General features: G+C 38.3%; 1 protein-coding gene across 4 annotated transcripts in view; it reads left to right on the forward strand.

Moving 5' to 3' along the window:
- Positions 1 to 279: 279 nt before the first annotated feature.
- The window catches only part of CDKAL1 (CDK5 regulatory subunit associated protein 1 like 1), a 764092-nt gene continuing 740473 nt past the window's right edge, over positions 280 to 23898 (forward strand). For 2 of the 4 annotated variants that reach the window (XM_010596186.3, XM_064281335.1), the window contains exons 1-4: positions 282 to 615; positions 1540 to 1583; positions 16892 to 17066; positions 18444 to 18556. In XM_010596186.3, coding sequence (XP_010594488.1) covers positions 16897 to 17066; positions 18444 to 18556 — 283 coding nt within the window. In that variant the 5' untranslated portion in view covers positions 282 to 615; positions 1540 to 1583; positions 16892 to 16896. Of the gene's footprint in view, positions 616 to 1539; positions 1584 to 16891; positions 17067 to 18443; positions 18557 to 23898 lie in introns of all 4 variants that reach the window. The other 2 variants (XM_064281344.1, XM_064281331.1) reach the window with 2 other exon arrangements.

The raw sequence follows: 23898 nt of genomic DNA on the forward strand, positions 1-23898 counted from the left end.
TGCTTGGTGTTAAATGATTTATATTAAGTTTAATCTATCAACTATTCTTTCTCTACCCTTTTCTACCCCTCTTTTTTTTTTTTTTCTCTAATATGACTGCTTCCAAAAAGGTTGTAGTGAAAACAGTAGGTTATCCAGGAATCAGACATAATTGGATCCAGCCCAGGAAGCTGCGACTGCTAGTAGGGTGATTTTGGGCAGGTGCTTAAACTCCCGTATACACTCTTATAAAGTAGGAATAGTAATAAATAAACCGGGAGATAACATTTTGCAAAGCGCTTAACACAGTCTCGTCTCTGAAACAAATTAAGAGCTTGGTATAGGTTAGCTATTAAGTGATTCTAAGAACCTCGAGGACTTGGTAGTTGTTATTTTCGCCAGTGTAAGCAAGCACAAGACTGAACCAAAGCTGACCCATTACTGAAGTTAAACCAGAACTTGCGTTTTCAGCAATGAGGTAATTTGACCTCTTCGGCCACCGTCGCCGAGCATGCGTAAATAAACGTGGCGGGACGTATGTGTCATGGCGAGCTCCATGTAAAATATGTGCGGTTTCTGGAGTGTAGCGTGTTGAATCTCTTACTTCGGACTAGTTTGTTATTTCCCGACTGCTGGGTAAGGGTGGCAGCTGGACCAGTGTGGGGCACAGTGTGGGCAGAGCTCCTTTTATGGCGGAGCCATAATTTCCCGGTTTCAGTCCCTCTTGGGCCATTTGCTGGTTTTGTTTTGCAGTTTCAAGGGGATTTTCCGGCTGGTGTGGGGAAATTGGGGGGTAGGCCGTGCCTCCAGGAGTGAGGACAGGGTCCTCGGCCTTGAATGGTGTTAGGCTTCAAGGAGTGTTTAAGGGACCTTCGTCCTTATTGTTTGGGGTCAGAACTAACTTCATTTGCCCTTCCACTTTCTACGTTAGCGAATTGGTGAGATGTGATAAGGCTTTCGCAGTTACCTAGCTTTCACAGAGTGGTCAGTGTCTTAAAAATTTTAATTGAAGTGGGGCAGTGCAGCAGGTGTCTTGCTTTTCAGTTTTGTTCCGTTTACTCATGAAACCTCTTTATGAATCTTGGTGGTAAGAGCTACACGTGTCTTTGAGGTAGAAGGTAATTCGGGTACCTACTTTTATTCTTTCTTACAGTTGCGAGCATTACTTGTACTATGTAGAGACGTGTTGTAGTGCTGGGTATTTATCGCTCTGGTCAGACGCTGGATCACAGTCATGACAAATGCGTGACATGTCGAAGCACCTGTCCTAGTTAGTACAAATCTGAAAGTAGTATGGAACATTATTAACCCTGCTATATAAAGCAGCCTTTTTGTTGGGTCTAATTGCTTTTAGGTAGTTTTTAAGATTCCTTAAAAAAAGTTGGCAGTTCGAATCCGCCAGGCGCTCCTTGGAAACTCTATGGGGCAGTTCTACTCTGTCCTATAGGATCGCTGTGAGTCGGAATCGACTCGACGGCAATGGGTTTGGTTTTTTGGTTTTACTGTGGCTTTGTGAACTCGTTGGGTGCTTGCTTTTTCTGACCAATTTTTATTTTCCAGACTCATTTTTCAAGAGGACTTGAGACCAGTTGCAGATAATCAAGGTACTAATTTATTCAAAACATTTTATGTTTGAGTGGCGTGCTACACGTTAGAATGTGCAGAATGGTAGCCCCCTGTTTTCTTAGTAATTTTGCCGCCATTATTTCATGGAAACGTCATGATCTCCCTGTCACTAAATCCAAGAGACATTTTCATTTTAATTAAAACCTTTCATTCTTTGTTCAGTAGCACTTACCATGTCCACTCCTTGGCATGCCCTCTTCCTTTGCCTTCTGTGACCCATTGATTTTCTCCTCTTTTAGCGGTTGCATATTGGTCTCCAACATAGTCTGATTCTCCTCTACCTGGCAGTTTCATTTGGAATTACTTAAGGACTGGTCCTGTATCCTCTTGTCTTCTAACTCGCTTTGTTTTTCTCTTTCCTCTGGGTGACCTAATACATTCCCACATCTTTAGTTACTGTCTATATGTAGATGACTAACATTTGCATCTCCAGTATAATCTTCTCTTTTAAACTTTCTTAAGATTGCCTGCCTGGTATCTTGAATATCTCAAAGGTATTCTGTTCTAAACTCGATACTTTCTAAAGTTCTCCTTTATAAAAAAAAAAAACAAAAACTTATAGCTGGTCTTTTTCTGGTGTTCTCCCTCAGAGAATAGCAGCATCGTCTGCCTAGGTAGACACTCAAGTCATTCTTGGCACTTCCCTTTTACTCTCTATTTCAATTTGAAGATTACTCTCTGTCTCTTATTTAATAGTATTTTTATTTATCTGATAAATATCTTAATAAGTCCATGGACTTCTTTCTGTCACTAACTCCCTAATCCAAGCTATCTTCACTAATGCAGTCGAACACAGTATCAGACTCAAAGCTTTTCAATAGTTATATGGATCATCTTGAGATCCTGTTAAAATGGAGATTCTGAATCATTAAGTTTGGGGTAGGGCCTGAAAGTCTGCATTTGTTAAGTTTCCAGGTGTTGCTGCCAGAGGAACAAGCTTTGAGTAGCAGAGTTCTAATTGGTCAGCTTTCATCTATGCTAGTGTTCTTCTACTTTGTTTTTCATTCTGCAGTCTGAGATAGCTTTTCAAAATACAATTTGACTACTTTATTCCTGCCATGGCTTCTCATTACTCTTTGGATAAGGATTGTTCTTGTGTGCTGTCGAGTTGATTTTGACTCAGCGACCCTACAGGGCAGAGTAGAACTGCCTCATAGGGTTTTCTAGGCTATAATCTTTATGGGAGCAGATTGCCAGGTCTTTTCTCCCTTGGAGCAGCTGGTGGGTTTGAACTGCTGATCTTTCAGTTAGCAGTCCGTCGCTTACCCATTGCACCACAAGGGCTCCTTTGGGTAAGGATACAACTGTAAAATCCCCACCTCTTCTTTAACTCATCTCCTACCACCTTTCTTTTGACTCTCTTGATTTGCCAATATCTTCTCCTATTTTGTGTCCCCCCCCCCCTCATTTTCTTGATGGTATCCGTTGAAGAAAAAAGTTTTTAATTTTGCTGAAGTTCAACTTCTTTTTTTCTTTTGTTGCTTGTACTTTTGGTGTCATAATTAAGAAGCCATCGTCTAGTCCCATGGCTAATTCCATTCAATTCTCTTGGCACCCTTACTGAAAAGCAGTTGGGCAGGTACTATATTTTTAACAAGCTTTTTTAAACAGATCATTTTTTATGAAAGATTAACTCTAGAACAGTGATTCTTGAACTTTAGCGTGCATAAAAATCACCTAGAGAGCTTATTAAAGCTTGTTGGGCTTTACTCAGAATTTCTTATTCAGTAGATCTGAATTCATAGCAACAATTGTGAGGATGGTGCCGGACAGGGCAGTGTTTCATTCCTGCTGTACTCGGGGTTGCTGTGAGTTGGAACCAACTGGGTGGCACCTGACAACAACAACAGACCTGAATTCAGGAGTGGGGCCCAAGAATTTTCATTTCTGACAAGTTCCCTGGTGATGCTGTTGTTGCTGATCTGGGAACCACTTGTTGAGACTCACTGATCTAGGACATTGGTTCACAACTATGGCTGTACAAGTGAGGATTACTGGAAAGTTAAAAAAAAAAAAAATCCCCGAGCTCCATTCCCTGAGATTGATTCACTTGGCCTGGGCTTAGGAGTTGGTATTTTCCAAAAGCTCATGAAGTGAACACAGTGAGCACCCCAGACTGAGAACCACTGTAGGAGAATAGTGGCTGTTTCTCAGGCATGTTGTTGGAATCAGCTGGGCAGGCTTTCCATTCGCATGCCCCCATTGCAGTCTTAGAGAGTCTAATTCGGACCGGGGCATGGGTATCTGATGTTATCGAGCTCCCCCGGTAACCCACCAGTGGACCCTTGCTCTAGAACAGTGTATCTGCTCTTCTTTCTTTCCATCATTTTCAGTATCTCCTCTTTCACTCTGTTTTTATTCCTTTTATCAAACATAATCTCTTTTACCTTTGGGGGAGGGAAACAATTTGATTCTTTTGTTCTATTTCACTATCATCTTGCTTTCCTTTTATTTGCAAACTTTCATTTCCTTATTACTCATGTATTTAAAAATTTCTGAAGGCTAGTAATACCCTCTACCAGTTTGTTGAAAATAAAATTATTAGCTTTATTAGTGATGAGTGGGATTGTTTAAAAGCTTATGATATGCAGCCAGATTTAGAAACCTCTGCATTATATATTATATAATGCTATTAGATTTGTATACATTTATCTCCCTAGGGTGGAATTCTAGAAATGGAATTGCTGTGTCAAGGGTATGTGTTTTGAAATTTGGTACGTATTGCCAAATTGTCCTCCAGAAATGGTATATCAGTTTTACCATGCTTTAAGCTTTAAAAAAACCCATTGCTGTCGAGTTGATTCTGACTCAGAGTAGAACTACCCCTTAGGGTTTCCAAGAAGCGGCTGGTGAATTCGAACTCTGACCTTTTGGTTAACAGCCAAGCTCTTAACCACTGTGCCACCAGGGTTCCTGCTTTTAGCTAACAGTGGGTTTTTGTCAGTTTTTTTTTTTTTTAATTGTGCTTTAGATGAAGGCTTATAGAGCAAATTAGTTTCTCACTGTACAATTAATACACACATTGTTTTTTGACATTGGTTGCCAACCCCATGACATGTCAACACTCTCCCCTTCTCAAACTTGGATTCCCCGTTACCAGCTTTCCTGTCCCCTCCTGCCTTCTAATTCTTGCCCCTGGGCTGGTGTACCCACTTAGTCTTGTTTTGTTTTATGAGCCTGTCTAATCTTTGGCTGAAGGGTGAACCTCAGGAGTGACTTCCATAATGAGTTGAAAGGATGTTCGGGGGCCAGGTTTTTGTCAGTCTTAAATATCAGCGGGGTAGATGAAAAATAACTTATCATTTAAACATTTGCTATTAGTGTGATTGAGCATTCTTTCCAATTCTTGTCAGCTCTTTGCATTTCTTAAGTAAATCAGCTGTTTTTCCTTTGCCCATTTTCCCCTTTTCTTTTTACTGGAATGGATGTTTTCACTTCCTAGTGTCACATCAGACTCTTTGTTTCTGTTTTGGCAGTTAGGCAGAGGCATAGTGGGAAGAGCATGGTATTGAGAAGAAACCTAGGTTCTAATTCTAGCCCTAGCAATCTTCTAGCTTCTCTGGACTTCTGTATATTAAAGGGCTTGGCAATGTTCCCTGCTTCCCTAACTCTGTATGTCCCCTACAGTAGAGTACTCATCTCTCTCCTTCCATTCTGCTTCCCTGAAGTGCATTCATTCACAATTGTGTGATTTTTCAAAACCATGGTTTTTACTGTGTCATTCAGTTACTCATAATTCTTCAATAGTCTTTCAGTAACTTTCCCAAAAGCACTACCTGGTATTAGCCATTCTCCCTTACCCTAATTATTTTATAGAATAATAGTGATGGAAGAGACCTTAGGGGTTAGGTATTCATGTCAACCTTCCACCCAGTGTAGGAATTTTCTGTGTCCTGTGTTATAGGAAGACTAGCTGTATTCAGCTTAAACAAGCCTTTATTCATTCATTCATTTAGTCATTAAATATTTGAGTGTCTGCCACGTGCTAGGCATTGGTACAGGTGTTGTAGATAATAGCAGTGAACCAGAAATGGTGCCTTTGTACTTAAGAAACTTAGATTGTAATGAGAAAGGCAGACATGTAATTACATATATGTGTCACAAATGTAAGCACCACAAAGAAAAATGGAGCATAAAGCAGGGATAGGTGATAGTGAGAGAGTGGGGGTCTTGGGCAGTGACTGGTTATTTTAGAGATGGTGGTTAGGAGAGGCCTCTCTAAGGAGGTGTCATTTGAGTAGAGAAGTGGGAAGCAGCATACAAATATCTGGGAGACTAGGCAGAGGGGATAGCAAGTGTGAAGATCCCTGAGTCAGAATCTACTTGGCATATTCAAAGACTATCTTAAAAGGTTAATACAGTTGGAACAGAGTGGGAGGTGGGTCAGGGACTAGCCAGGGACCATATCATGTTATAGTCTATAGAAAAATAATTTGTTGAGAACCTGCAGAGTGCTACACGCAGTTTTAGGTATCTGGGATAAAGCAATGAACAAAACACAAAAATCTTTGCCCTTGCAAAGTATGTATTAGAATATAGAAAGAGACAATGAAAAAATACTTTAAGCTTATAAGCAGGTGATAAATACTGTGGTAAATGCAGGGAAGAGGTATGGGAAGTGTATGTCTGTGCTGGGGTTGCAATTTTAAACAGAGCGCTTGGAAAGGCTTTACTGGTGACATTTGAATAAAGTCCTGAAGGGTGTGAGGGAGGGAGTCATTCAGGAATCTTGAGTAAGAACATTTTAGGCAAGCATAAGGCCTTGAGATGCATGTGTTTCCTGGTGGAGCAGTTGTGAGGGAGGGTGTTGGGAGATGGGGGCAAAGTAGTAGCAAGTAGGATCGGAGGTAACCAGTGGCAGATTGTATATGTCTTTGCAGATCTTTATTGCAAGTTTGGCGTTTTACTCTGGGATGGAATACCATTGGCAGGTTTTGATCAGAAGCTTGAGATGAACTTAGGTTTTAAAGGGATCCCTGGTTTCTGTGCTGAAAATGTTCTTAGGAAATTAAGGATAGAACAGGGAGACTAGCTATTGCAGTAATCCAGGTAAGAGCTGATGTTGGTTTAGGCCAAGAACATAACAGTGGATGTGGTAAAAATAGATTCTGGATATAATCTGAAGGTAGAGTCAACAGAATCCTGTTGGTGGTTTGGATTTAGGGGGAAGGAAGAAAAGGAGGGGTTGGGGTGATTCCAAGATTTTTGGCCTAAGCAGCTCGAAGATTGAGTTTGCCTTGAACTGAGCTAGGGAAAACTGGGCAGGACTGCTGTGATGGTGGTGGTGTTGTATGGGGCGAGGGTGGGGAAAGGATTAGGAGTTCTGTTTTGGATTTTTAAAGTTAGAAGTAAGTATTAAACATTCAGGGAGGAGTGTTTGAATAGGGAGTTGGATATCTGAGCCTGAAGTTCAGGGGCAGGGATGGGGCTGGTTATATAAGCCTCGAGTTGGTATTTCAAGGCCCTGGACTGGACGAGACCACCTGGGGAGTGAGTGTAACTGGAGCAGGGAAGAGGGCCTGTAACAGCCATGGGGGCATTCCAACACTGATAAGTTGGAAAGATGAGGAGGCACCAGCAAAGGAGACTTGAGAAGTAGCTGTGGTAGGATAACTAGTAGAGCATGGTGTCGTGGAAGCCAGTGAATGGTCAGTTGTGTCAAATGCTGCAGATGGGCTCACATGAGATAACGGAGAATTGATCATTGTATATGTCATTGGAACCACGTCAGGCATTTTTGGTGGAGCGACGGGGATGAAATCCTGACTCATGAGAGAATAAGAGGGGAAAATTGGAGACTGAATAGACACAAGGAACCTTGGTGGTGCAGTAGTTAAAGCTCCCCGCTGCTAACCCAGAGGTCAGCGGTTTGGACTAACCGGCAGCTTTGCAGGAGAAAGATGCAGCAGTCTGTTTCTATAAAAGATTGCAGCATTGGAAACCCTGTGGGGCAGTTCTGCTGTGCACTACAGGATCGCTATGATTTGGAATTGACTCGACGGCAGTGGGTTTTGCTTTAAGTAGACACAGCTCTTGCAGAACCCTGCCCTAAAGGGGAGGAGAGAAATGTGGAGATCATTGGAGGAGGAAGTGGGGTTAAGAGACGAGAGGGTGGTGGTGGTTTTTTTATTAAATGAAAGAAATAATAGCATGTTTATATCTAGAGTGGAATGAATGTGTAGAAAGGAAATAAGTAATGCAGGAAGAGGGGACAGTGCTGGGATACCATGCTTGAATAGGCCAGAGTGGAAGGATCGTTCCTAGGGAGGTGGACAGCTCATTCGTAGTAACAGATTGGACACCAGAGTACTTAGGCAAAGAACCATTTCAAGGTAAAAGAAGGAAGTCATCCATCTGTGCAGAATGTGAGAGGTGGCTTAAGATTCTATTTTATTCAGTCCTATTTCCAGTCCCATCTTTAGGCTCAGTAAGAGGAGATATGTAATGGAGTCCCTGGGTGGTGCAGATTAAGTGCTGAATTACTAGCAGAAAAGATGGCAATTTGAACCCACCCAGAGGTGCCTTGGGAACAGGCCTAGTGATCTGCTTTGGAAGGTCATAGCCTTGAAAACCCAATGGAGCACAGTTCTCTGCACACATGGGGTTGCCAAGAGTTGGCGTTGACTTGATGGCAAGCAACAACAGCAGTCATTCCCTATATTAGTATAAAGTATGGAATCTTTTTTTTTTTTTTTTTTTATGGAATCAGCATTTTAAGAGGAGATATGTGAGAAAGTGTTCTGTGGTTAATTTTCAGGAAACTCCTAAGATAATACGAGTTTGAAGTTTCTTTACTGCAGGTCTTCACAGAGTCTTTAATAATGTGCCCTGTGAATCCGTAAAGGAGGGTTAAGTATGCAGAATTGCCTAAATTTATTTGACTGTTACGTTGTTGTTAGGTGCTGTCGAGTTGGTTCTGACTCATAGCAACCCTGTGTACAACAGAGCGAAATGCTGGCTGGTCCTGTGCCATCCTCACAATTGTTATGTTTGAGCACATTGCTGGAAACTGATGGTGTAGTGCTTAAGTGTCACAGCCCGTTGTTGCAGCCTCCGCATCAGTCCATCTCGTTGAGGGTCTTCCTCCTTTTCGCTGACCGTCTACTTTCCCAAGCATGGTGTCTTTCTCCAGGAACTAATCCCTTTTGATGACATGACCAAAGTATGTGAGACAAAGACTCGCCATTGTTGTTTCTAAGGAGTGTTCTGGCTGTACTTCTTCCAAGATAGATTTGTTCTTTTGGCAAACCCAGGTTTCTTTTGGCAGTCCGTGGTATATTCAGTATTCTTCACCAACACCATAATTCAAAGCCATCGATTTTCTTCCATCTTCCTTACTCATTGTTCAGCTTTTGCATGCATGTGGTGATTGAAAACACCATGGCTTGGGTCAGGTGCACCTTAATCCTTAAAGTGACATCTTTGCTTTTTAAAGCTTTAAAGAGGTCTTTTGCAGTAGATCTGCCCATTGCAATGTGTCGTTTGCTTTCTTGACTGCTGCTTCCGTGGGTATTGATTGTGGATACAAGTAAATTTGTTTGACTACAGATATATATATATATATATATTTTTTCTTATTTACTGATAGTTAATATTTAAAATTAATAGAAACTGTTTGGGAAAGACCAACCTGGTTCATTTCACCTTACCCAGATTGCTGAACTGGCCAGGGCTCTTGTTTGCAAGAGGTGAAAATCTAATGCTAAAGTAAGCCACAAGAGGAAATTTACCAACTCACATGACTGGGAAGGTCTGGGCTGCATCTGGCTTCAGGCTTTGCTTGGACCCAATTCTGAAATAATGTCAGTAGGGCTCTTTATCTTCCCAGCTTTTGTTAGACCCCATTCCTTAGATAGGCTGCGTCTGTGTGGCAGACAAGATGGCACAGTGCCAGATTGACATCTTCCCAAAGCGGCTACTTGAGTGAAAAGAGAAGCCCTCTCTTCTGTTAGCTCTGGTGTAGAAGTCCTGGGATGATTCTTGTTGACAGGGCTTGTCATGACCAACCCTGAACCATTCATTGTGGCCAGGCTTGGGTCATGTACCCTATTCCTGTGTCAGAGGAGTGTGATTGACAGTCCCACCAGGACCACTTGGTATGCATGTTAACTGTAAATAACATTTGGGTTATTTTTAATTTTTTCTTCTTACAATGTAAAGCTAGCTGAGATTTGAACACAGGTTTGTCCTATTCCTTGGACATCATTTGTTATAATTTGTGAAGAGTGCATTACAGAGTTGTTGTTAGTTGCCATTGAGTTATTACAGAATAAAAAGCATAAAAATAAGCGTGGCTGGAAGCCACTAACTGTTAATGGAAAGATGGTGTTTTGGTTATGTAGTGCTGCTGTAACAGAAATACCACAATTGGATGGCTGTAACAAAGAGCAGTTTATTCTCTCACAGTTTAGGGGGCTTGAAGTCTGAATTCAGGGCGCCAGCTCCAGGGGAAGGCTTTCTCTCTCTGTCAGCTTTGAGGGAAGGCCCTTGTCATCAATCTTCCCCTGGCCTAGGGAGCGTCTCATCACAGGGACCTGGGTCCAAGGGACACGCTCTACTCTCAGCACTTTTTTCTTGGTGGTATGAAGTCCCCTTCCTCTCTGCTCCCTTCTTTCTTTTATATCTCAAAAGAGGTTGACTCAAGATACAACCTAATCTTGTAGATTGAGTCTTGCCTCATTAACATAACTGCCTCTAATCCTGCCTCATTAACATCACAGAGGTTAGGATTTACAACACATAGGATAATCACATCAGATCACAAAATGTGGGAATCTCGGCGTAGCCAAGTTGACACACGTTTTTGGGGGATATAATTCAGTCCATAACAGGTGGGAATCCAGTACATGAGGAACAGGAATGTTCCTTGGAAAGATTTGAGCACAATAGAGAGAATACAGGATCTTTAACATTGTGGTTCCACGGTCATGGATGAGGAACAGTGCTGTTCAATATACATATGTTAAGTAGGCACTAGAGCACAGCACAGCATATGGGTTTAGACTCAGATCTGGCTTGGAATCCTTACAGTGCTTCTTTGGGCAAGTTTGCACCTCTTTCTGTTTGCTTGTCCTTCAGGTGAGCTGTTAAGATGAGCATGATAATACTACCTAGCTTATAGGTTGTGAATGGTTAATGAGAAGACCCTGTAGAGGACTCGTTTGGTGTCTGGGCACAGTATAATAGTAGTCCTATGAGTAACTGTACCAAAGTACTTATTTTTTTCCCCTTTGGATTTCTTTTTTTTTAAGTTAAGCATTTTATTTTCACATAATTGTAGATTCACATATGATTGTAAGAATTAAGGAGAGAGATCTAGTGTGCCCTTTACCTGGTTTTCCCTGGTGGTAACCTATTGCAGAACTGTAGTACAAATATCAACCAGGATATTGACGTCGATACAGTGAAGATAAAGAGTATTTTCATCACTACAAGGGTCCCTTACGTTGCCCTTTTATAGTCACACCCACTTTTGCCTCACCCTGTTCTTAACTCCTAGCAACCACTATTTTGTTCTCTGTCTCTATACTTTTGTCCTTTATAAATGTAATCATACAAATTAAATAAACACGAAGGTATTTAACCTTTTGGGATTGGATTTTTTCACTCTGTGTAATTCACTGGAGATTCATTCAGGTTGTTTGTATGAATAGCCCATTGCATTTTATTGCTGAAAGTATTCCGTGGTATGGATGTACCATGGAACCCTTCACCCGTTGAAGGCCATTTGGGTTGTTTCCAGGTTTTGGTGATTATGAAAAAAGCTACTATAAACATCCGTGTACCGGTTTTTATGTGAACGTAAGTTCCTTTCTCTGGGCAATCGCTGGGATGCATGGTAGTTGCGTGCTTAGTTTTTTAAGACAATGCCAAACTGCTTTGCAGAGTTGCAGTACCATTTTACATTCCTGTCAGCACTCTATGAATGGTTCAGTTTCTCCACATCCTTGCTGGTATTTGGCGTTGTCACTGTTTTTTATTTTAGCCATTCTAATGTGTACAATACCTCACTATAGTTTTAATTTGCCTTTCTCTGATGGCTAATACTACTGAATCTCTTTTCATGTGCGTATTTGCCATTTATATATTCTCTTGTGTGAAATGTCTCTTCATGTCTTTTGTCTATCTTCTGATTTGATTGTTTTCTTAATGTTGAGTTTTGAGTGTCATTTATATAGTCTAGATAGTAGTCTTTTGTTGGATATGTAGTTTGCAGATATTTTCTCCCACTCTGGAAACAGACTGTTCATTCTCTCTGCAGGATCTTTTGCAGTTTTTAATTTTGATGATTTCTAAAACATCAGTTTTTGGTTTTATGGATCCTGTTCTTGGTGTCAAGTCTAAGAACCCTTCACCTAGCCCTAGGTCTTAAAGATTTTCTCTCTTTTTTTTTTCCTAAACATTTTATAGTTTTACATTTAAGTCTATGATCCATTTTGAATTAATATTTGTATGAGGTATAAGAATTAGGTTGAGGTTAACTTTTTTGTCTATGGGTGTACAATTGCTATAGCAACATTGATTGAAAAGACGGTCTTTCCTCTATTGAATTACTTCTGTACCTTTGTCAGAAAAATCAGTTGTGCATATTTGTGTGCATCTTTTCTGAGTTCTCTGTTCCATTGATCTCTGTGTCCATTCCTTGCCAAAACTACAGCCTTGATTACAGTAGCGTAGCTATATAATAAGTCTTGAAGTTTTATTGACTGATTCTTCCCACTTTATTATTTACTAAGTTGTTTCACCTAGTCTAGTTCCTTTGCTTTTCACATAAATTTTAGAATAATCTTGCCTAGATCTCAAAAAAATATTGCTGGGATTTCTATAGGAATTGCATTAGACATGTATATTGATTGAGAGAGAGTTGACATATTTACTGTCTTAACAGTATGTCTTTACAATCTGTGAACATGGTATGCCTCTTCATTTATTTAGATCTTCTCTGATTTCTTTGTTCAGTGTGTACTTATATGTAAATACTTAAAATTACTAGCATATAGAAATATGATTGATTTTTGTGTTTCTCTTAAATCCTATGACATTGCTTCTTGCTGAACTTACTAGTTCTATGATATTTTGTTTTTGGGTAGATTCCTTGAGGATTTTCTACATATGTAATGATGTCATTTGCAAACAGGGGCAGTTTTATTACTGTCCAGTCTGTGTGCATTTTCTTTTCTTGCCTTTTTGTGCTAGTTAGAGCTTCCAGCTCTGTGTTGAATAAAATTAGTGAGAGCAGACATTGTTGCCTTGTTCCTAATCTTAGGGGGAAATTATTCAGTCTTTTACCATTAAGTATAATGTTGGCTATAGGCTTTTTTTAAGAGGCTTGTTAGCAAGTTGAAATTCTCCCTATTCCTATTTTTTTTTTGAAGAGCTTTTTATCATGAATGGCTGTTAAATTTTGTCAAATACCTTTTCTGCATCAATTGATATGATCATGTAATTTTCTTCAGCCTGTGAATGTGATGGGTTACATTGATCGATTTTTGAATATTGAGCTAACCTTTAACCCTGGAATAAACTCCACTTGATCATTGTGTGTAATTCATATTATATGTTGTTGAATTCTATTAATATTTTGTTAAGGAGTTTTATGTCTATATTCATGAAGGATATTAGTCTGTAGTTTCCTTTTTATGTTCTGTCTTTTGTTTGATATCAGAGTGATACTAACCAAACCCAAACCCTTCATAAAAATGACTTGGGAAGTGTTCCCTCCTTTTCTGCTTTCTTGAAGAAATTGTGTAGAGTTGGTATTCTTTTTTTTTTTTTTTAACAAATAAAGTTGTTTATTTGTAACAATTTGTTTAATTGGCATTGCCACTAGAATAAAAAGAAATATGTCAGTTAAACTGTCGCCGTGTTAATTTTGCCTCTGAGAAGAACATTGTAGTGGAATAATTTCATGAAATGCTTTGATGGCAAAAAAATGCCAAAATATGATTAGTTACTGCACATTTCAAACTAGGTAAGAAAGCAGTTGGTGGCAGTTGGCATATCCAGAGGTTTTTGTTCCATGCTTTTTTTTTTTTTTGATGACAGTATATGCTATTGGAACCCTGGTGGTGCAGTGGGTTAAGAGCTTGACTGCTAATCAAAAAGGTTAACGGTTCGAATCCACCAGCCACTCCTTGGAAACCCATGGGGCAGTTCTACTCTGTTCTATATGGTTACTGTGAGTTGGAATCAACTTGAAGGCAATGAGTTTGGGTTTGGTTTATACAGTATTATTTTTTACACATTTTGTAAAATTCTCTAGAGGAACAATCTGGGCCTGGAGATTTCTTTATTTTTTTGGAAGGGGAATTTTTAAGATTTAGGTTGAATTTCCTTAATGGTTACAGAGCTATTCAAATTCTCTGTTTCACATTGGGTGAATTATGGTAGTTTGTGTTCAAGGAATTGATCAGTTTTGTCATATTTATGAGTATAGAGTTGTTCAAAGTATTTCCTTATTTTTTTTGATGTCTGCAGGGCCTGTAGTGATACTTCATCTCAGTGATATTGATGATCTGTGTCCACTCTCTTTTTTTGTTTGCTGGTCTTACTGGAAGTATGCCTATTTTATTGAGCTTTTCAAAGAACTATCTCTCTTTGTTTCATTAATTTTTCTGTTTTTATTTTCCTGCTTTCAAGAAAATCAGCTCTTTGTTTCATTGATTTTTCTTTATTGTTTTCCTGTTCTCATTTTCATAATTTTTGCTTCTGGTTGCTTTGGGATTACTTGCTGTTCTTTTTCTAGGTTCTTGAAGTAGGAGCATGAATTATTTGAGAGTTATCCTCTTTTCTAATGTATGCATTTAGCCTTATAAATGTCTCTCCTAACATTGCTTTGTCCCATAAATTTTGATATGTTATACTTTTGTTTTTATTCACTTCAGTGTATTTATTTCCCTCGAGAACTTCATCTTTGAACTGTAGATTATTTAGAAGTGTGTCATTTAGCTAAAAGGACCCTTGATGGTGCAGTGGTTAAGTGCTTTGCTACTAACTGAAAGGTTGGTGGTTCGAACCCACCAGCCATTTCACAGGAGAAAGATGTGGCAGCCTGCTCCTGTAAAGAAACCCTATGGGGCAATTCTGCCCTGTCTTACAGGGTTGCTAGGAGTTAGAATTGACTTGATGGCAATGGGTTTTTGGTTTTGTTTAGCTCCAGCTTTTTGGATATTTTCCTCTTTCTGTTACCGGTTTCTAGTGTGATTCCATTGTTGATTGAAAATGCATTATGTATGATTTCAGTTGTTTTAAATTTATTGAAGTTTTTTTTTTAATGGTCTGTGTCGATTTTTTTTTTTTTAGGTGTTGACATGTGTCTTAGTTATCTAGTGCTGCTATAACAGAAATACCACAAATGGATAGCTTTAACAAATAGAAATTTATTCTCTCACAGTCTAGGAGGCTGGAAGTCCAAATTCAGGGCTCCAGCTCCAGGGAAAGGCTTTCAGTCTCTGTTGGCTGTGGGGGAAAGTCCTTGTCATCAGTCTTCCTCTGGTCTAGGAGTTCGTCAGCGCAGGGATCCAGAGTCCAAAGTACGTGCTTCCCACCTGGTTCTTCATTCATGGTAGCACGAGATCCCTCTCCTTTCTGCTCGATTCCCTGTTTTTTATCTCAGAAGAGATTGACTCAAGATACAGCCTAATCCTGCAGATTGAGTCCTGTTTTATTACTATAACTGCCTCTAATCCTGCTCATTAACATCATAGAGGTTAGGATTTACAACTCATAGGATAATCATAATAGATGACAGAATGGTGGACAACCGCACAATACTGGGAATCATGACCTAGCCAAACTGACACACATTTTTGGGAGACACAATTCAGTCCATAACAATACATGTTCTCTGGGCACTTGAGAAAAATGTATATTCTGTTGTTGGGTGGAGTGTTCTATAAATGTTGATTAGATTCTGTTGAATGATGGTGTTAGCAAGTTTTATATCCATGCTGATTAGTACTGTCAGTTGTTGTTAGGGAGATGTTGAAGTCTGCAACTGTAATTGTGAATTTGTGTAATTTTTCGTTTCAGTTCTATCAGTTTTTGCTGCACATATTTTGCAGCTATATGGTTGGGTGCATACAAATTTAGACTTGATGTGGAGCCCTGGTTGTGCAGTGGTTATGAACTATAGCTGCTAACCAAAAGATCAGCAGTTCAGATCTTCCAGCTGCTCCTTGGAAACCCTAAGGGACAGTTCTACTTTGTCTTATAGGATTGTAATTGACTCCATAGCAATGGGCATATCTTCTTAGTAGATTAACCCTTTTGTTATTACATAATGTTCCTCTCTGGTAATTTTCTTTACTGTGAAATCTACTTTATGTGATATTAACATAGTCACTCCTGCTTTCCTTTGATTAATATTTACATGATATGTCTTTTTCCAATCTTTTATTTTCAACTTGTTATATTTGAAGTGAATTTCTTATAGAGAACATATGGTTAGGACATCTTTTTTAACCAACTCTGTCAATCTCTGTCATTTAATTAGTATATTTAAACCATTTACATTTAGTGTACTTTTTGACATATTAGGGTTTAAGCCTACGATTTTATTTTTTATTTTGTTTGTTCTTGTTTTTGTTTTCTCTTTCCTGCCTTCTAGTGAATTACTTGAACATTTTCTAGACTTCCATTTAGGTTTATCTGTAGTGTTTTTGGAGTATATCTTTTACAACTTCTTCAGTGGTTGCTCTGGGTATTACTTACACATACATACTTAATCTCAGTTTACTGGTGTCACCGTTTTACCAGTCCAAGTGAAGTATGGAAACTTTCTCTCCCTTTATGTCCCATTGTCCTCCACCATTTGTAATATAATTGTCTTAAATACTTCTCATATGTACATTTAGAACCATAACAGTGTTATTTTTGCTTCAACCACCAAAGATGTTTAGAAAACTCAAGAGCAGAAGGAAGGTGTATTTAACTTAGTCACACTTAGCTTACCGTGTTTGTTCCTTCTTCCCGATGTTCTAGATTTGTCGTTACACTGTCCCCTTTCTTTTTGGAGAACTTCGTTTAGCTTTTGTTTTAGGATAAGTCTCCTGGTGAAAAATTTTTAGTTTTCTTCATTTGAGAATGTGTTGATTTCCCCTTTAGTCCCAAAGGAAATTTTCTCTGGGTATAAGATTTTGGGTTGATCCTTTTTATTTAAGCACTTGGAAAGTGTGCTACTTCCTTATGCCCTCCATGGTTTTTGATGAGAAATATACCTATTTCACAGGTGATGTTTTCTGAGGAGCTCAAGCTTGTGTTATCTGTACCTTTTTTTATATGATAGAGAAAATGCCTTCTGCATCATGTGATACAGTACTAGAAGACATAGAAGATATTGTAACACAGGAAGATTCAAAGCCACAAGACAGGCATTTCACCAGAAAGCATGTTGTTCCAAAGGTGCGAAACCGAAATACCCAAAAGTATTTGCAAGAGGAAGACAGTCCACCAAGTGATAGGTAGGCTTTTCTTGTTGAAATTGTATTCAGTTTCATGCCGGAGGAGAAGCTGGCATTACTGGTCTGTGTGCTATATATAATGTCTCCTTTTCAAATCTTTGAACTTTTGGTAGGAAATAAGGTAGATTTGTTCCTTATTTGAATGGTTTTAAATTTGGCAAGGTAATTGGCCAAAAAAGAAAAAGATACCAAATTAAATGTTCTTTAAAGACAGAGCCTAGGGATAGTATTTAGCACAAAGATATACCCTTGTGATCTCTCTGATGTTACTACCCACGCACTGCCATCGAGTCAACAGTGTACAGAATTGTGTAATTCTGTTACTTCCAAGTTAAAATTTTTAGTGGAATTTGTGATTCTTAATGAGGCAGTGGTTTTATGGGCATTTAATATTTGTTAGTCAACAAATATTGGATCACCTACTACAAACAAGGCAGTGGGTACAACTAAATTATTGCCCTGTTTACACTGCCACAGTAGATCTTCAGTTTAGTGAAATTCTACTGTTTCCTAGCCAGAAAGGCTATGCAGTTGTATAGTTTTAGTAAGCCTAAATATATTTGTGACTCATAGCTCGTAGTGACCCTGTAGTCACAACTGATTTGGCAGCAGTGGGTTTGGTTTTTTAAATATATATTTGTTTAGCATATTGTTGAAACTTTTAATGTACTTAATTATTTTGTTTGGAACATTAAGTTTTTAAAACTTATGAATTTTAAAATTTACTTATATTTTAATGATTGAAATTTATCAAGTTTGTCCTGGACATGTCCTTTAGGTATTTCATGTTTACTAAATTATTAGGGCAGTCCAAGTTGAAAGTCTTTTTTTTTCCTCCTAAAAGTATTATATTTTTAGAATTATGTTTTTAGGTCTGGAGTACTTTTAATAATGTAAAGCCTTAGGGTGATAGTTTTTCATTTTGATTCAGTTATTTATATCTGCAAGTTATACAGTAGGTAAAGACTGCAACTGGTATATAGGAGTCTGTTTCTGAAGACGTGAACTTCATTTTCTTTGTCGTTATTGCTGCTAGAACCATTTCCTCTGTGTATCATTATTTATGTGTACCTTTCTTGGAGTTGAACTTAGTTGTACTACTTTAGAAGTACTGAATTCAAAATACGAATTGGAGAAAAGGAAGTTTTTTTTAAATGTAGAGGGTCTTAACTATTTATATTTCTGTGGTTATTTATCTTGATTTTAGACTTTTGATCTAACAATAGATTATAGATTAAGTTGGTGCATTTATCAAACAGCTTGAGAATGGATTGCAGTGAGTTTGTGTTTTGCTTAATGTGCCCTGAAATCATCTAATGGTTTTTATTTTTAAAATCATTTAATGAGACTTTTTTTTTGGTAACGATTGTTTTACAGCACTATTCCAGGCATACAGAAAATTTGGATACGAACGTGGGGTTGTTCTCATAATAATTCAGATGGAGAGTATATGGCTGGACAGCTTGCTGCTTATGGATATAAAATTACAGGTAAGGAGATATGTAATGTATTAGATTGATGAAATTTTTCATTGTTAACTTGGTTAGGGATATACATTCTAGCTTCAGCAGTTAAATAATATTTTAGCATAACTTAATGATTTTTAATGCATTGTTTAGATAAGTATGAATACCATATTGTTAACAAAGTTTAAAAACAGTTTTATTTTGAAGTAAGTTAAAGAAAAGCAGACTTAAAGAAAAGTAATAAAAATAGTACAGAGAGTTCTTATATAGCCTTCAGCCAGCTTCCCCAAATGTCAACATCTTACATAATCATAGTATAATTAATAAACCAGGAAATTAATATTAGTATAGTACATTAGTGCAAAAAACTAAACTGCAGATTTTATTTGATTTTTCTAGTTTTCCCACTACTGTCCTTTTTCTGTTCCAGGTTCCAATCTAGGATCCCATGTTATATATGGTTGTCATGTCTCCCTAGTCTCCTCCAACCTGTGACAGTACCTCAGTTTTTTTCTTGTCTTTTATGACCTTGACACTTTTGAAGAACGCTTTTTAGTTATTCTGTGGAATGTCCCTTAGTGTGGGTTTGTCTCATGTTTTCTGGCAATTAGAATGAAGTTACGCATTTTTGGAAAGAACACCACAGCAGTGATATTATGTTCTCAGTGCATCATATCGGGGGTTCATGAGGTCAATATGTCTTATTACTGGTACAACGAGATACCTTGCTGGCCAGGTTTTCCCTGGTAAAACTACCTTTTTGTCTCATTGTAGCTAATAAACACCCTGTTTCTCCTCATCCTTTCACCTCCCGATTTTAATATCTCGTGGTGAATCTTGTCTGCAACAGTATTACTGTCATGTTTGCTTAATGGAGATTTTCTGCTTTCTTTGTGTCCACGTTTATTAGTTGAAATTCTTCTGTAAGGAAACACTGTCCTTTCTCCTCCATTTTACTTAACTTAGATCAGTGTGAACTCATGGATATTAGTTTTATTATATGAGTTGTAATCCAGTTCCATTATTTATTTTGTTGCCCTTTTTAAAGTATCCCACCTTTGGCCATTAGGAGCTCATTCAGATTGGTCGACATGCTCCCATCTTGAGCACTTTTTACTTTGGTGGCATCACAAGATGTTCTAAGCTCATCTTATATTTTCCCTACTGCAGCCTTAGAAGTGACTGCTTTTCTGCGGAGCCTTGATTCCTTTCATTAGGAGAATGATGTTTAGAAACAGATCTGGGCGCAAGGTGTCCTCATTGCTGATGTGAGGTATCAGTGCTTCAGGGCATACACACACACAGTTCTGTTTCTGTATCTGTGTGTGTGTATATGTATATATGTATAAATATGTGTGTGTGTGTGTATATATATATATAAACAGTTATAATTTGAATGTTTTGTAACAGGCGCTGACCCAGTGCTTTATGTATGGTATCTTGTGGTATGAGGAAATATTGGTATCCCTAATTTACAGGTGAGAAAAGGAGGGGTTGTATCTTACCTTAAATCGTTACGTCCCTAAAACAGTGCTCTTGACCATGAGTCTCTTACCTCATGGTTGCCTTTGCATGTGTATTTGGCACATTCTAGCTATAAGAATGCATGTAAGGACCAAGTAGGGTTGGAAATTTATTCCTTTCATACCATTGTTTCTTTATTCTTCTTGTAGCATTGTCATTAATTGTGTTTTTTATCACTTATAAATGGCAGTTAACACCAGCGATAGCAACAGCGTTCTTTTTACTGCAAATCAGTCTTAACACTTCTTTCCTTTAGGTTAAAAACACTCAAAATGTGCTTCCAGAATTACTACTCTATATGAATTAGCAATTTTTAGTATGATTTAGCCTGGGCTTGCCTTAATACATTGTCATGGTTCAGTTTGAGTTTTAAGAAATAGCCTTTAAGATAATTTCCTAAAATAGTAAAAAATACAGTCAGAGCTTGACTTTTTCTAGGTGATGTCTAATATCTACCAGCATTTAATTTTAATTTTAGTCCATGAACAGTTTGTGTTTAGACTTTTAATGCTTTGTTATATATACTTAATTTTGGTTTCTTATTCAAGAATAGTAAAAAGGGAGAATTAGGGAAGTGATCAATGAAATAAAAAATATATTTTTCTTATTAATGCAGTGTTTTACTTTTATATGCTTAAATTACTTTTATGTATTTTTATTAATTTTATATTCTATTGATTATCTGTACTTTAGGAATTCTCTTACTCAGTTTTTAATTCTAGTCTCGCATGCATGCAGCAGATTTTGGGACATGTCCCTTACTGGTCTAGGTACTGTAAGCCCAGGAAGTATAAACAATATTAGCTTCTGTAATACATTTAAGAAGTATATCTATACAGATCTTATATTTAAATTAGATATATGATATGTGGAGCCCTGGTGGTGCAGTGATTAAGAGCTTGGCTGCTAATCAAAAGGTCGACAGTTCGAATCCACCAGCCACTCCTTGGAAACCCTATGGAGCAGTTCTACTCTGTCCTGTAGGGTTACTGTGAGTTGAAACTGACTTGTTAGCAACGGGATATGATATGAGTGATTGCTAGATTACCTGTGCCAGTAGTTTTGTTGTTTTGGAATAGTGAGCTTTTATAAAAATTCTTATTGCTTAATAATTTATAATATAGATACATTATAATATGTAATGATTGTTACCCCTGTTACCCCCTACCCCCATCGCTGCTGAGCCAATTCTGACTCATAGGGACCCTATAGGACACAGTAGAACTACCTCATAGGATTTGCAAGGAGCACCCAGTGGATTTAAACTGCTGACCTTTTGGTTAGCGGCTGTAGCGCTTAACTACTACGCCACCAGGGTTTCTGTAATGATTATAGTATAATCAAATATAGAACTGAAATATTTTCATTTACATGCGTATTTGATATGAAATAGATTGTTACAGTTCTTGATGGTTTCTTTGTATGTTTGTATATGGTTTATTCATTCAGCATTTTCTGAATATGATATGTGTTATAGGGTATAGTGCTAAGAGATGTGAGGGTATGAAAATGAAGAAGACATGGATTGCAGGAGACTAGAAGTTTTTTTTTTTTTTTTTTTGACAAAGGAAAAGCCTTCATGTTGTATGTTAAATCTTACAAATTATTTTTTATAAATCGTCAAGTTCTTAATGTATTCTTTTAATTTTTTATAGTTCAGGAGAAGTAGTACTTATTAAAAGAGCTTTCAGAACTTGCATTTTAGAAATGCTTTGTGATTTATAATATCAGGTCAGAATATATGCATCTTATGTTTGAATTAAGGAAATTAGTATCTCTTTGTAGAAACATGGGCCCTGCTGGCACAGTGGTTAACCGTTTGGCTGTTAGCCCAAAGGTCGGTGGTTGGAAACCTTATGAGGCAGTTCTGCTCTGTCCTAAAGGGTCGCTATGCATTGGAATTGACTTGACAGCAATGGATTTGGTTTTGGTTTTTCTGTAGAAACATTAGTTTATTCAGTATAGGAGATAGTATTGTAGTAGAATGGCTAAGCTAAGCTGTATAGCGTATTTCTTGGGCCTGGCTGATTAATTTGAAGTAGCTTAGATTTTTAAAACTGAGATCAATGGCCTATATTACTTATGTTTGTATAAGAAATAAGTTGAAGACCACACTAGTGGTTAGTAGAATTTGAAGGACATTAAAGCTACACTTTTGTGTCTGGGTTTGGATTTAGGGAAAACATACTTGTTGCACAAGAAGTATGAGTACACATAAAGTTTTTTTTAAAAAAAAAACCCAAAACAACTTGTGCCTGCTTTCTTATTTTACTTCTCTTTAAGAACTGATGTTTATGACATTCCACGTAAATTTCTTCAGTTTACCTATACACCTACTACTCACTTATTGACTTTCTTTTTATCTGACATTTCACATCTATGACAATAATAAAATCTCCAGTATCTGACTGTTTTGTGCATTAATGATGTAGATTTGGCAGTAACAAACACCAGGGTGTGAGGTAAGAGTGATGCAGGTTGTGTTGATTATGTGTCAGCTTGGCTGGGCCACAGTTCTCAGTGGTTTGGCAGTTATGTAATGATGTAATTTGGCAGTTTAGTAATAATGCAGTCATCTTCCATTTTGTGATCTGATGTGGTCATCTTCCATTTTCACATAATGCCAATTTTTGTGTAACGAGCTGGCGTTTGGAACCCAACCATGTCGGTAAGTGAGGAGTGAGCCTATAATAACAGAGAATAGATTAATTCTTTTTTTTTTTTTAATAATTTTTATTGTGCTTTAAGTGAAAGTTTACAAATCAAGTCAGTCTCTCACACAAAAACCTGTATACACCTTGCTACACACTCCCAATTACTCTCCCCCTAGTGAGACAGCCCTCTCTCTCCCTCCACTCTCTCTTTTCATGTCCATTTTGCCAGCTTCTAACCCCCTGCACCCTCACATCTCCCTTCCAGGCAGGAGATGCCAATGTAGTCTCAAGTGTCCACCTGATCCAAGAAGTTCACTCCTCACCAGCATCCCTCTCCAACCCATTGTCCAGTCCAATCCATGACCATCGGGGTCCTTCCCGTCTCAGTCAGACCATTAAGTCTGGTCTTATGAGAATTTGGGGTCTGCATCCCACTGCTGTCCTGCTCCCTCAGGGGTTCTCTGTTGTGTTCCCTGTCAGGGCAGTCATCGGTCGTAGCCGGGCACCATCTAGTTCTTCTAGTCTCAGGATGATGTAGTCTCTGGTTCGTGTGGCCCTTTCTGTCTCTTGGGCTCGTAATCATCTTGTGTCCTTGGTGTTCTTCATTCTTCTTTGATCCAGGTGGGTTGAGACCAATTGACGCATCTTAGATGGCTGCTTGCTAGCGTTTAAGACCCCAGACGCCACTCTTCAAAGTGGGATGCAGAATGTTTTCTTAATAGATTTTATTACACCAGTTGACTTAGATGTCCCCTGAAACCATGGTCCCCGGACCCCTGCCCCTGCTACACTGGCCTTCGAAGCATTCAGTTTATTCAGGAAACTTCTTTGCTTTTGGTTTAGTCCAGTTGTGCTGACGTCCCCTGTACTGTGTGCTGTCTTTCCCTTCACCTAAGGTAGTTCTCATCTACTATCTAATAAGTGGATACCCCTTTCCCACCCTCCCTCCCTCCCCCCTCTCGTAACCACAAAAGAATGTTTTCTTCTCAGTTTGAACTATTTCTCAAGTTCTTATAATAGTGGTCTTATACAGTATTTATCCTTTTGCAACTGACTAATTTCACTCAGCATAATGCCTTCCAGGTTCCTCCATGTTATGAAATGTTTCACAGATTCCTCACTGTTCTTTATCAATGTGTAGTATTCCATTGTGTGAATATACCATAATTTATCCATTCATCCATTGAT

The sequence above is a fragment of the Loxodonta africana genome, chromosome 1 (assembly GCF_030014295.1).
Source record: "Loxodonta africana isolate mLoxAfr1 chromosome 1, mLoxAfr1.hap2, whole genome shotgun sequence".
NCBI classification, from domain to species: domain Eukaryota; kingdom Metazoa; phylum Chordata; class Mammalia; order Proboscidea; family Elephantidae; genus Loxodonta; species Loxodonta africana.